The 13,944-nt window shown below is 43.3% G+C and overlaps 1 protein-coding gene and 2 non-coding genes across 3 annotated transcripts; all 3 read left to right on the forward strand.

Moving 5' to 3' along the window:
* The first annotated feature begins 1,076 nt into the window (after positions 1-1,076).
* On the forward strand, positions 1,077-13,406 carry MRM1 (mitochondrial rRNA methyltransferase 1). The gene is made up of 6 exons (XM_026682730.2): positions 1,077-1,182; positions 5,786-6,635; positions 7,651-7,744; positions 9,510-9,630; positions 12,350-12,469; positions 13,070-13,406. Exons 2-6 carry the CDS (start codon positions 5,812-5,814, stop codon positions 13,210-13,212), a joined length of 1,302 nt encoding a protein of 433 aa, XP_026538515.2. The 5' UTR covers positions 1,077-1,182; positions 5,786-5,811; the 3' UTR covers positions 13,213-13,406.
* TRNAG-GCC (transfer RNA glycine (anticodon GCC)) lies at positions 1,646-1,716 on the forward strand. The gene has a single exon. It is a non-coding gene; the product is annotated as a tRNA-Gly (tRNA).
* On the forward strand, positions 2,978-3,048 carry TRNAG-GCC (transfer RNA glycine (anticodon GCC)). Its single transcript has one exon. It is a non-coding gene; the product is annotated as a tRNA-Gly (tRNA).
* Positions 13,407-13,944: the final 538 nt, after the last annotated feature.

Below are 13,944 nucleotides of genomic sequence, written 5' to 3' on the forward strand. Positions count from 1 at the left end.
TTCCACAGTCATGTACACTCACCCACAAAATTCTCTTTATCGACCCAGCCTTCCCACCCAACCGACTACCCTCCCGCAGCTACCACTGTGATCCTTTAAAAAAAGCTCTATTCTGATTGATATTGATAATCAAGGAGAGAAGCAACCTAGAACTAAAGAGAAATTTCCTGACAGTTAGAACAATTAATCAGTGGAACGACCTCCCTACAGAAGTTGTGGATGCCTCCAACACTGGAAGTTTTAAAGAAGAGATTGGACAACCATTGGTCTCAAATGGTATAAGGTTTCCTGCCTAGCAGGGCGTTGGATTAGAAGATCTCTGAGGTCCCTTCCAACTATGTTTATTCTATTCTATTCTATTCTATTCTATTCTATTCTATTCTGTTCTATTCTATTCTATTCTATTCTATTCTATTCTATTCTATTCTATTCTATTCCATATCTCTATTCCATTCCATTCCATTCTACTCTATTCCTATTCTATTCCTATTCCTATTTATTCCTATTCTATTCTATTCGATATCTCTATTCTGTTCTATTCTGTTCTGTTCTATTCCTATTCCTATTCCTATTCCTATTCCTATCCTATCCTATCCTATCCTATCCTATCCTATTCCATTCCACTCCACTCCACTCCACTCCATTCCACTCCATTCCATTCCATTCCATTCTATTCTATTCTACTCTATTCCTATTCTATTCTATTCTATTCTATTCTATCATATCTCTATTCCATTCCATTCCATTCCATTCTACTCTATTCCTATTCTATTCCTATTCTATTCCTATTCCTATTCTATTCTATTCTATTCTATTCGATATCTCTATTCTGTTCTATTCTGTTCTATTCCTATCCTATCCTATCCTATCCTATCCTATCCCATTCCATTCCATTCCATTCTACTCTATTCCTATTCTATTCCCATCATCCCCAGCCACTCAATCAGTCGCAAGGTTTCTACAAAGACCGACCCAGCCCGTTGAGCATCCAGCCGCTTAATCCTCCACCAAACCAAACAACAAAGTCCTCCTTCCGGTCGCCGCTCTATGATTTCTGTGAGAACTCTGTGATCGGGAAGAGCGTTCCTTCCTGAACCCGGAAGTTAACCCAACCCACGTGGCGCCGAGGTCGGTAGAAGTTGCCGTAAAACCCTAAAATCTCTGGCTTGGCGAAAAGAGCAGGTAAATGGCGAACGCATATTGAGGACTTTGCAAAATGAATAAGACAAAAATGCCAGAAAAAGCGTTCATAGGATAAGTACCTGCGTTGCCGGTCGTAGAGTCCATGCTGGCTTGGGATTCTGGGAGTTGAAGTCCATGCATCTTAAAGGGGCCGAGCCTGAAAAAGGCTGATTATAAACCACATTTTATTTTTCCTTCCCCCAAACCCTTTTGGGTGCATCTTGAAATTTTCCCCCTGCTTATGACTGAGGCCCACGCAGCCTGATGCCCTCTATATGGCTCAGACTCCAGGATGCATCATTCCCCATATGTTGGCTGGGAAGCATAGGCTTTGGCACTCCTGGCTGTGTTTGTATGCACACAAGCTTACTCTAATGTCCTCATGTCACGGGGAAACAATAACAATTTAATAGGGAAAATATTTTGGCTGAAGGGCCAGGATGGAGGAGGTTTCAGTATGAGTGCATTGGTGGTTCAGTGGTAGAATTCTCGCCTGCCACGCGGGAGGCCCGGGTTCGATTCCCGGCCAATGCATATTTTTTTTTTTAAATTCATCTTTTCCATTCAGCCTATTCCTTTTCATCTGCTGTCCCAAAAGTGTTTTTTTTTCCAAAGAGCAAATGGACTTTCTATTTTTTTCCCCTTTGAAAACGTTCCTCTTTTCATCCCAGAAGTTTCTTTGCTTCTGAACTGAACTGTGGAAGAACTGAAAAAAGAAGCGAAGAAGCAGCTTTTTGGATGAGAAGCAAATTGTTTTCAATGGAAAAACAAACAAACAAACTCCAGTTGTCTTTTGTAAAAAGCACCTTTGAGGCAACCATGACGTGGATGTTTGGAAAGCAGAGAAGCACATTTTTAAAAATGATTTTTTTTAAAAAAATGTTTTTTTTTTAAAGAAAAACTTTATTAATTTTGCCATTAAAAACAACACATCTACAAATTATATACAGAAAAAAAAAGCAAACAGGCCTTGACAGAGGCCAAGAGGGAAAGAGAGGAGGGCAAGTGGGGGAAGAGAGGGAAGGGTAGGGGAAAGGGGGGGTAGCATGGGGAAAACAGTTAAAATAAAACCATATTTTTGTGACTGTCTGTAAGATCCTTTCTTCTTCAAGTATATCGTCAGTGGTACTTTTCAATATCTCTACTTAGGTAGCCCTTGGCTACAATTTTTCTCGAAATGGTCTATCTTTGATTTAGCCAATTATACCAAGGATTCCAATTGTTATAATAGGTTGAGGATTCTTTATTTTTTAATGATTGGGTTAGTTTGTCCATTTCGACGCATTCTAAAATTTTCTGGATGATCATTTGTTCAGTGGGGATAGAAGGTAATTTCCAGCACTGAGCGAACGTCAGTCTGGCCGCGGTTAGGATATGAATTGTAATATACATTGATTTTTTTGGATATTTGTTTATCAAAAATTCCTAGAAGGAAGGACTCTGGTTTGTACTCAGTTTGTTCCTTAGTTATCTCCTCTAGCCAATGCCTAATTTTTTGCCAATATTTCTGAGTTCCCTTGCATGACCACCACATATGGAAGAAGGTACCTTCTATGTTTTGACATTTCCAACATTTGGGACTCATGTTGGGGTGCATTTTCGCCAATCTCGAAGGGGACAGGTGCCATCTATAAAACATTTTGTATGAGTTTTCTTTATAGGCTGCTGATGTCGTGATGTTAATGTTCCTATTCCAGATTCTTTCCCATTCTACTAGGGTGATGCTCTGTCCCATGTTTCTGCTCCATGCAATCATATTTCCTTTGACAATCTCTTGTTCTAGTTCCATATGAGTGCATTGGTGGTTCAGTGGTAGAATTCTCGCCTGCCACGCGGGAGGCCCGGGTTCGATTCCCGGCCAATGCAAAGCAATTTTTTTTTAAATTCATCTTTTCCATTCAGCCTATTCCTTTTCATCTGCTGTCCCAAAAGTGTTTTTTTTCCAAAGAGCAAATGGACTTTCTATTTTTTTCCCCTTTGAAAACGTTCCTCTTTTCATCCCAGAAGCTTCTTCGCTTCTGAACTGAACTGTGGAAGAACCGAAAAAAGAAGCGAAGAAGCAGCTTTTTGGATGAGAAGCGAATTGTTTTCAATGGAAAAACAAACAAACAAACTCCAGTTGTCTTTTGTAAAAAGCACCTTTGAGGCAACCATGACGTGGATGATTGAGAATCTCCATAGATAACACCCCATCCTGTTTGGAAAGCAGAGAAGCACATTTTTAAAAATGATTTTTTTAAAAAAAAAAATTGTTCAATTTAGGGCATGGCATTTTTGTCTACTTTGTTGTCAATTTGAACTTTTAGTGCCTTGAGTTTTAATGCTTCTAACCTTTCAATTGTGTTATATTGTCATTTATGATATTTTAAAGCCACCCAGAATTGCATAATAGAGGGATATGGCCGACATGTAAATTAAAAAAATAAAATAAAATAACTAACTAACTAACTAACTAACTAACTAGCAGTCTTTCCTTCCACTTTGACTTGCAGAAATCCTATTGGCAACCCCTTGAATTCTTTTAATGATATTTTTTTTCTCGTGTCGCTTATTATGACATTAGAGACAGAGCAGCGACCATTATTTTTATTATTTCATTTTATTATTTTTGGGATACCTTTAAATCAGTTTTGACACATGGCAACTCCTGGATTGGTCCTCGCAATATTCTTGCCAATGTTTTTTTCACCCCCGAAGTGGTAGGCCTTGCCTCTTTCTTTGGGCTGAGGGAGAATGACTGGCTCCAGGTCCAGTCAAGGGCTGTGCTGGTTGAGGAATTCTGGCAACTGAAGTTTGGAAATGGTTGGGAAACATGGTAACTTTAGGACTTGTGGACTTTATTTTATTTTATTTATCTGATTTGTCAATCGCTTACAAGACAATAGGTATAAGGATAATCATGAGTATGAATACAGGAAATAGGTATGAATAAATGGGGACAATAGGACAGAGACGGTAGGCACGATTGTGCATTTATGCACGCTTCTTACAGACCTCTTAGGAATGGGGTGAGGTCAATAGTGGATAGTTTAAGATTAAAGGATTTGAGGCTGTAACGACAGAGTCAGGTAGTACATTCCAGGCATTGATCACTCTGTGCTGAGGTCGTACTTTCTGCAATCAAGTTTGGAGCAGTTTACATTGAGTTTGTATCTGTTGTGTGCTCTTGTATTGTTGTGGTTGAAGCTGAAGTAGTTGTTGACTGGTAGGACGTTGTAGCAGATAATTTTGTGTACTACGCTTAGGTCCAACCATAGGCGGCGTAGTTCTAGGTTGTGCAAGCCCGAAATTTCAAACCTGGTGCTGTAAGGCAGGGGTCCCCAACCGCCGGTCCGCGGACCGGTACCGGTCCGCATGAACAAGTCTTACCGGGCCGCTGGTTGCTGGGCGCCGCCATCTTTTTGGTAAAAGTGCTTCCGGTGAGCTTTTCCGGTAGAAAGCTCACCGGAAGCACTTTTTCATCAAAAAGAGAGGCGGTAGCGCTCCGGTGAGCTTTTCTGGGTAGAAAGCCATTTCTACCCGAAAAAGCTCACGGGCTACGCCGCCATTTTTTGACGAAAAGTGCTTCCGGTGAGGTCACCGGAAGCACTTTTTCGTCAAAAAAAGATGGCGGCGCCCAGTTGATGCCAGTACCGGGCCGCGGCGCCCAGCTGATGCCGGTACCGGGCCGCGGCGTCAAAAAGGTTGGGGATCACTGCTGTAAGGTATTCTGTTGCGAGCAGAGGAATGTAGTATTCTTCTCGTGAAATACTTCTGGACTCGCTCAATTGTATTAATGTCTGATATGCAGTGTGGATTCCAGACAGCTGAGCTGTATTCAAGTATTGGTCTAGCAAAGTTTTGGTATGCCCTAGTTAGCAATTCAATATTTCCAGAGGAGAAGCTTTGTAAGATTAGATTTACAACTCTTAATGCTTTTTTGACAATGTTGTTACAGTGAGCTCTGGCGCTTAGGTTGTTTGATATGAGTACTCCTAGGTCCTTGACAGAGTGAGGGTCGTCAGCGAGGTCATATCCGCCTAGCTTGTATTTGGTGTACTGATTTTTTTTTACCAATGTGTAGGACAAAGCATTTACTGGTTGAGATTTCAACCCAGTTGGCTGGGGAATTCTGGAAGTTGAAGTCTTAAAGTTGCCACATTTGGAGATCTCTGTGTCAACTCATAAAATATTTCTATGGTCTTTTTAGAGTTGAGAACAGAAAGGGAGAGGGGAGCAGTGCAGCAGCTTGCAAAACCGAAACTGCATTCCACAAATGTTTTCAAAGATAGTAACTAGGTGACTGAAGTTTCTGCCTTGCAAAATTCTAACTGGAGAGCATGATTGATGACTCTTGGCTATGGATGGGTCCCATTGGAGAATACGAATTAAGATACACCCAGGGGGTGGGGGGAAACCAGGGTCAAGGGTGACAAGGAATGATGTGTCTCAGAGTCGGCTATACCCAGACAGTGCTGGACATTTTAACTCTCAATAAATCCTTTTTAAGTTTTGGAAGTTTGGCTCAAGACTCATGATTTAAATCTGGGTAACTTCCAGAACCCTGACACCCTGATCTAGGAAATCATAGCATTGCATATAATATTCCGCTTCTTTTCTTAAGGTTACCCATGAAGAAGTAGACTTAGAATGGTCCCTCTCCGTCCCTTTAACGCTGCCTTCCGAAAAGCGGCAAAGTTGCCCTTTGTTAGTTGTCTTGCCGCTCCTTTTAAGAGCGTCCGCTACTTCTCCACGCAGAAAAAACCGCCATTGTTGGAAGATCAGCCTCTCAAGGAAGTCAGCAACGAAGAAACTGCAGCTTTGCAGCCTGGCCGTTCCCCAGAAACGTCGAAACGTCAGGAAACTCGCCGGTTGAACTCCACACCGCATCCCCGTGGGAAAAACAACCGCCAGGGGGATGTTCCTGAGAATAAACCCTTCCCAAAATTCCGCACCAAAGCTCTGCCATCCACCATTAAGGAAGAATTCCGGAACCTGAGAAATGACGATTTTGTCTCCAAGCAGAAAAAGCCGCAGAGACATCTTTGTCTCCCGGAAAGGAATCAAGGCTCGGAGATCTTGTTTGGGACAGCCCCCTGCTCCTTGGCCCTTGGAGGGTCCAAGAGGAGGTTTTTCCAGCTCTTCCTCAAAGCGAGTCGAGATGGAACATCTCCCGGGGCAGAAAAATTCTCCCAGTATGCCGAGGAACGTGGCATCCCGGTGAAAAGGGTGCAGAAGAAGGTCTTGGATGCTCTTTGTAAAGGGGGAGTCCATCAGGGGGTGTGTTTGGAAGCCTCCCCTCTCCGCCCCCTGGCATGGCAGGAAGGGCCACTCCACCGAGCCCCGGTTGGCAAGGGGTCGCAGCGCATCTGGCTGGTTTTGGAAGGGATACACGATCCCATGAATTTGGGGGCGGTCCTGCGGACGGCGCACTTCCTAGGGGTGGACGGGATGGTGATGAGTCAAAGGAACAGGTGAGCTGGTCTTTCTTGGTCAGAGAAAAGCAAAATTGGTTGAACAATAGTCAACAAAGTGTTGAATAATGGAGAGTCAGTTTGGTGAAGTGGTTAAGGTGCTGGCCTGGAAACCAGGAGACAGTGAGTTCTATTCCCATCTTAGCCATGAAAGCCAGCTGGGTGATTTTGGGCCAATCACCAGGAGACAGTGAGTTCTAGTCCCGTCTTAGGCATGAAAGCCAGCTGGCTGACTTTGCACCAATCACTAGAAGTGAGTTCTAGTCCCACCTGTAAATACCACTCCCCCTTTGCTCCTCTTTATTCCCTATGGGAGGGGCCATTCACCGTCCACCTGTGCCTATACTCCCGAGTCGACCCTTGTTCCTTAACTGTTCCCTTCTCCTGGCAGCTCTGCGCATGTGCACACTGGAAACAGGCTCCAGCTGTTCTTCTGCCCCACTGATCTCAGACTCCGAAGGCAGCCGATAACTGTCGGATGGCCCTGGCCCCACCTCTGCCTCTGATGCAGAGCCCTTGTGAGAGCCTTCCCCAGACTCCAGGACTGGCCCATGTTCCTCCCCAACCTCCTCACTGTCCAAATCTGCTGCAAGGGGCCGCTGGCCACTGGTGGGCCACCATACCTTGTCAACTCACTGCTACTTAAGGTGCATCTTTGAGTTGAGTCAGTTTGGGAGGGTAGCTAGCTCTGAGAGTCAGCAAAGGAGCCTCCATCTCCAGTAATAGTGTACCACTGGAAAGACAATTGCAATTTTGTGTGTGTGTATGTGTGTGTGTGTGTGTGAGAGAGAGAGAGAGAGAGAGAGAGAGAAAGAAAGAAACTGGATCGCATGCCTTGCAGCTGCTGTGAGGTCTCCCATTTCTCTGAACCTGTAACAACTGGATTAGGGTTGGGATTTTGTTCTGCTGAAGTATGTCTTTTTTTAAAAAAAACGTGTGGCTTTTGAGATAATTGTGAAGTTTTGCCATCCTTTTCGAGGGGTTCTTTTCTAAACCGTAGCTTTTCTATTTGCAGCTGCTCCCTGACGCCCGTGGTTAGCAAAGCCAGCTCTGGCGTCATGGAGGTTTTCGATGTATTTAGCACCGATGATGTTCAAGAACTTCTTAAGGTAAACGCCTCCTGTCTTTAATAATTTGCAACCGCACCCAGTTGGAGTTATTTATCTGCAGTGCCGAATGATGGCTAAAAAATAACGGAACAAAAAAAAAATCACTTAACACACCTTTCACTTAGCAACAGAAATGTTGGGCTTAATTTTGGTCATAATAAGTCAAGGACTGCTCGAGTACCAGGTGCTTTTAATACAACAAATGGCCATGAGATGGTAGCATTGGGCAACAATTGGAATCTCTCTCTCTCTCTCTCTCTCTCTCTCCCTTTTTCTTGCTCTCTCTCTCTCTTTCTCCATCCCTTTCTTTTCGTATCTCTCTTCACCCTCTCTCTTTTTCTCCTTTTCTCCCTTCCTCTCTCTTTCACTCCTGTCTTTCACTCCTATTCTCCCTCCCCCTTTTTCTTTCTTTCTCTTTTCCCTCTCTCTATTTTTCTCTCTTCCTCTCTTCCTCTCTTTCTCTTTTCCTCTCTTTTCCTCTCTCTCTTCCCTCTCTCTCTATTTCTCTCTCTCTCACACACACACAGACACAGACACACATTGGAAACCATAGTACAAATTCCTTTTGTTTTTTAACTGGTTCTCAAAATCTCAGTTTTTCCCTAGGCATAAATTCAACCGGGTGGGTTGGAAGACTTGTAGTTTCTGGGAAAGAATCAGGTAGAAAGCCAAATTCACAAATGGCTGGGGGTTTCTGGGAATAGAAACCCACCCAGCTTCAAGAATGCTGGCTGGAAGATTCTGGGAGTTTATGCATTCATTCATTTATTAAATCTTTGAGCCGCTCAACTCTGAGTGGTTGGGGAATCCTGGGAGTTGTAGTCCACCCACCTTTTAAGTTGCTATATTTAAGAAACATTGGATTAGTCAATTCAAACTATTTTTATTTATTTATTTATTTGTTTGTTTCCTAGATGAATAGCTTTTTTTTTATAGGGCAGCATGCCTAGCGACTTAACCAAAAACCAACCAGGATAATTTTTTCCCTATTCCTTCCAGGAAACAAAAGGATTGAGCTTTGTGTAAAAAAAGGAAAATGTTGCACAGATCTGAGTAGAATAGAATAGAATAGAATAGAATAGAATAGAATAGAATAGAATAGAATAGAATAGAATAGAATAGAATAGAATAGAATAGAATAGAATAGAATAGAATAGAATAGCAGAGTTGGAGGGGACCTTGGAAGTCTTCTAGTCCAACCCCCTGCTTAGGTAGGAAACCCTATGCCATTTCAGACAAATTTCAGACTAATCTCTTCTTAAAAACTTCCAGTGATGAAGCACCCACAAATTCTGAAGGCAAACTGTTCCACTGGTTAATTGTTCTCACTGTCAAGAAATTTCTTCTTAGTTCTAGGTTGGTTCTCTCCTTGATTAGTTTCCATCCATTGCTTCTTGTCCTGCCTTCAGGTGCTTTGGAGAATAGCTTGACTCCCTCTTCTTTGGGGCATCCCCTGAGATATTGGAACACTGCTATCCTGTCTCCCCTAGTCCTCCTTTTCATCAAACTAGACATACCCAGTTTCAGCAACCGACATGATATCTGTTTCAATCTCCAGTCCCCTTAATCGTCTTTGTTGCTTTTCTCTGCACTCTTTCTAGAGTCTCAAAATCTTTTTTTTACATTGTGGTGACCAAAATTGGATGCGGGATTCCAAGTGTGGCCTTACCAAGAAAAGGAGTATTAACACTTCACGTGAACTTGATTCTATGCCTTTGAAACTTGAGTGACTTTTCCCCCCCCTCCTTCTCTCTCCTCTCCCAAGACAAAATCCGAAGAAGGCTGGGAAATTCTCGGGACGGTTGGCCACGGAAAGATTCCGGAAGACATTCCGGTGGCTTCTTGCTCAGACTTTCGCTGGATTGAACCCACCGTACTGTTACTCGGTAGGTAAATTTTTCCATGGAGTAGAGTTGGGGGGGGGGGGATGGGACGGGACAAGGAGAGACCATCCTTCACACACACACACACACACACACACACACGCACACACACACACACACACACCGGTGTGGGAAATTCTTTTTTGGCCCGTTCAAATAGATTGAGAAAAGACTGCAGTAAGGAAAAAGAGATTGTTCCTGTTGAAGAACTTGAGAACAGCAGCTTAGGAGGGAGATTGTGAGACACATCAGGAATCTCTGACCGTGTTTTTATTGTAGTCAGTCTGTAAGGTGAAACTTAAAAAGAGCCGCCAATTAGATCCTGAATCCTGAATGAATGGGAAACAGCGTAGAGGAATATTTTTCAATTCTTCTCTCCTCTCCTCTATTCTTCTCTCTCCTCTCTTTCTCTTTCTCTTTCTCCTCCTCTCATCTTTCTTTTCATCTCTCTTTCCTTTCACCTCTCCTTTCTCTTCTCTCCTTCTTTCCCCCTTTTCTCCTCTTTCTCGTCTTTGTTTTTGTTTTTCTTCTTTGTTTCCCCTTCTCACCTCATTCCTTTCTCCTTTCCTTCACTTTCACTCCATTCTTTCATCCTCTCTCCTTTTCTTTCTTTCTTTCTTTCTTTCTTTCTTTCTTTCTTTCTTTCTTTCTTTCTTTCTTTCTTTCTTTCTTTCTTTCTTTCTTCTTCTTTCTTTCTTTCTTTCTTTCTTTCTTTCTTTCTTTCTCTTTCTTTCTTTCTTTCTTTCTTTCTTTCTTTCTTTCTTTCTTTCTTTCTTTCTTTTTCTCTCCCTCTTCTCCCTTTCTCTTCTTCTCCTTCCTTCCTTCTTCCCCATCTCCTTTTGAGCTTTTCCTTCTCTCTATCTCCTGTCCGTCTCTTCTCCTTTTTCTTCATATTATTATTATTATCTTACCTTTCTTATCTATACAGCTCAAAGCGGCAAACATACTAATTCTCCTGCCTCCTGTTTTCCCCGCAACAACATCCCTGTGAGGTGGTTTGGGCCAGGAAGTTGATCTTTCAGCACTACCATCAATGTTTCTAGAGCCATTTTCTTTGTAACAAAAAAAAATAAAATCCCAATCCCCTTTTCCCTTGCAATTAGGTTTGAAGTGATTGCTTCAGAAAGACGATTTTATGTATTTATACATATAATTTTGTTTTGGTGCATTTGCTTTTGCACATTCTTTTTAAATGTCCCTTCTACCTGCATCCTTGGGTCATCTAAATTCGTAAGAAATCCTTCCTCTGAGCTGAGAGTGAAGACAGAGGTCTGAACTGGAGCATCTGCTCTTGTTTCGCTGGGGTGGCAGTTTAATTGCTAATCAATCGAAAGCTCTAATTAAACTTTCACTTGTCATGTTGGCCTAGTAACTCTGCTGAAGCAGGGAAAGGAAGAGAGTTTCTGGTTTCAGTGTCTGCCGTGATGGCGAGCGTTCTTGGGACAGATGTATGGAAACTCTGTAATTCTTTCATATACTTTATAAAAATAACATCATTTAAATCGGGGGTCTCCAACCTTGGCCACTTTAAGCCTTGGAGGACTTCAACTCCCAGAATTCCCCAGCCAGCTTGGCTCCAATTCTGGGAGTTGAAGTCCGCAAGGCTTAAAGTGGCTTTGATGACCCAAAGGGGCGTGGCACAAAGGCAACACAGTCACATAAGTAAGAAGAGTCCCTTTATTATCTCCAACTTTGCCCCCAATGTCCAGGTTACCTGCGGCTGGAGAAAATAACTCTCCCAAGAACAGTCTTTAAGTGGAGGAAATTCAGTTCGAAAACAAAGTACATACAAACTGTAAATAAAAATACACACAAACCACGCTGCAGTAAATTAACTGGACAGGGCAGGAGAAGGAATTGCAGACTTGAAAGCACAGCAAAACACACACAGTTGGGAAGAAGCCAGGAACACAGATAAGCCTCGATAGTACCAGATAAATTCATGATTTGCTCCCAACAGCTTGCTGCGTTCAGCTTCCCTTTTTAAATACTGTGTTCCCAGCTGCAGTTAATGAAAGGAATCAGGGCCCTTTCCTCCCCTGTAAGCCATGCAACTCACGTTGCTCCCTTCTCCGTTCCTCCCTGCATGCCTTAGGATGAAGAGGGGGGTAGGCCTGGGTCTTCCTCTGAATTCCCTCTGCCTTGTTCTACCTCTTCCCTGCTCTGCCCAGCCGGACTTTGCCTTTCCCCAGTTTCTTCCACAGCCAACGGAGCCACACTCCCACTCCCTGTTAGCCTGTTCAGCCTCCCCCTCCAAATCAGATTCCGACAGGGGCATGACAGTGGCCAAGGTTGGACACCCCTGATTTAAATGATTCTCATAGCCATCTTCAAGCGGGAGCCATTTTGTGAGTAGATCATAAATACGAGTCAGTTGCCAAGCATCCCAATTTTGATCACGTGTCCACGGGGAAGGCTGCAACGGTCACGAGGAAAACAATTGTAAGCCCCTTGTTTCAGCACCAACCTAAGTTTGAATGGTCACTGAATGAATGTCGTAAGTCCGAGGACTGCTTGTCCCTGTAGACTTGGGCTGGAAGAAGCCTCAAGGCCCACAGCCTAGATTTCTCTGCCCCACATCTCCAGGACTCTCTCCCACTGGCTCTCAAGCAGAAAGAGATCAAAGTAAGATGTACGTGCTGGAAAAATAAATCAATCAATCCCTGTTTTGAAACTCTAGATTTAAACTGCAAGTCTTTCTCCTTTTGACACACGCCTACAGGAAATGAAGGTTACGGCCTACGTCCAGAGACACAAATGCTATGCCACAGGATGTTGACCATCACTCCAGGAAGGGATTTGGAATTTGGGGTGGAGTCCTTAAACGTGTCAGTGGCAGCTGGTAAGAGAGTTTGCCTTCTCTCTAGAGTGTTTTGCTTCTCAGAGAAAAGTAAAATAAAAGAGTTTGGAAACAGCTAATATATTTCCATATTTCCTTCCTTCCTTCCTCTCTCCCGTCCTCTTTATCCATCTTCTTTCCTTCTATCCACCTTTCTTCTTTCCTCCCTCCCTCTCCCTTCTTTCTCTCTGTCTACTTTCTTTCCTTCTCCTTCTTTCCTCTCTCCCTCCCTTCTTTATCTATCTTCTTTCCTTCTCCCTCTAATCTTTTTTTCTATCCACCTCCTTCCTTCCATCTTTTTCCTTCTCTCTTCCACCCATCTTTTTTCTATCCACTTCCTTCCTTCTTTCCTTCCTCCCTCCCTCCCTCCCTCCCTCCCTCTTCATCCACCTTCTTCTCTCTATTCACCTTCCTTCTTTCCTCCCTCCCTCTCTCCCTTCTTTCTCTTTGTCCACCTTCTTTCCTTCTCCCCTCCTCCTCCTCCCTACCATCTTTTATTCTATCCACCTCCATCCCTTTATCCACCACCTTCTTTCTTTCTCTCTCTCTTTTTCCTTCCATACCACCTCCCTCTTTCTTAAAAAAAAAAAAAAACCTTTTCAGGCATTCTTTTGCATGCCATATGCAACCAGAGAAATACATCTGAAATACACCCCAGAGTTACTGCATCTGAAGGCGAAGGAGCAGAGTCTACGGCTGCAACAGACTGCAACCAGAAGAACGAGCCAACAAACATCCTGGCCTAGAAGAATTCTGCGCCATAGAGAGGAACCCATAAAATGGAGGCAGCCAGCAAGGCGGCCAGGATCTATTTTCACTGCATGTTGTTTGTCCTTTATCTGCACTTTGGAATTTTAGGGGTACTTGGCATCCTCCTTTGCAAAATTTGAAGAGCATCTTGTCCTACCTGAAAACAATAAACACCTTCCTGGTATCCAAATGCCTAAAGTTTTATCAAAGTAATCCACCCGTTTATATCAAAGCCCCAGCTGCCAAGTCAGAACGAAGTCACCACTTCCTAGTTTTTATAACTCTGATCCTTTTGCACAGGGGTCCCCAAACTTGGCAACTTTAAGACTTGTGGACTTCAACTCCCAGAATTCTCCAGCCAGCATAGGAGTTGAAGTCAGGGGTGGGATTCTACCAGTTCGCACCTATTTGCTAGAACCGGTTGTTAGCATTCTAATCAGTTCGGAGAACCGGTTGTTAGAAGAAATTACTGGCCTAATCCTGTAAGGAAAGCAGGAAGGAAACGTTCTGGTGTTACTTACAGAAACTGCCTCTCCGTTAACCCTTATTACATTCTTGGCAGGACTAGACTTCCTCTCTCTGGAACCTCTCTGTGGTTTCCCCCCCCCCCTCCTTTGCTGGTACTTTGCTTGTGTGGAGTGTCCATTCAAAGTTACAATGGCACTGAAAAAAGTGACTGACCCTTTTTCACACTTACGACTGTTGCAGCATCCCCACAGTCATGAGAG

This window comes from Notechis scutatus, chromosome 1 (genome assembly GCF_049901735.1).
Source record: "Notechis scutatus isolate UNSWTSFEM ecotype Mainland chromosome 1, rNotScu1.2, whole genome shotgun sequence".
NCBI classification, from domain to species: domain Eukaryota; kingdom Metazoa; phylum Chordata; class Lepidosauria; order Squamata; family Elapidae; genus Notechis; species Notechis scutatus.

Excerpts from the sequence above, each read along its gene's own strand:
- MRM1 (XM_026682730.2), top strand. The coding sequence starts at position 5,812 with ATGGTCCCTCTCCGTCCCTTTAACGCTGCCTTCCGAAAAGCGGCAAAG. Across the intron at positions 6,636-7,650 it reads GTGATGAGTCAAAGGAACAG|CTGCTCCCTGACGCCCGTGG; the intron begins GTGAGCTGGTCT and ends TTCTATTTGCAG. Across the intron at positions 9,631-12,349 it reads ACCCACCGTACTGTTACTCG|GAAATGAAGGTTACGGCCTA; the intron begins GTAGGTAAATTT and ends ACACGCCTACAG.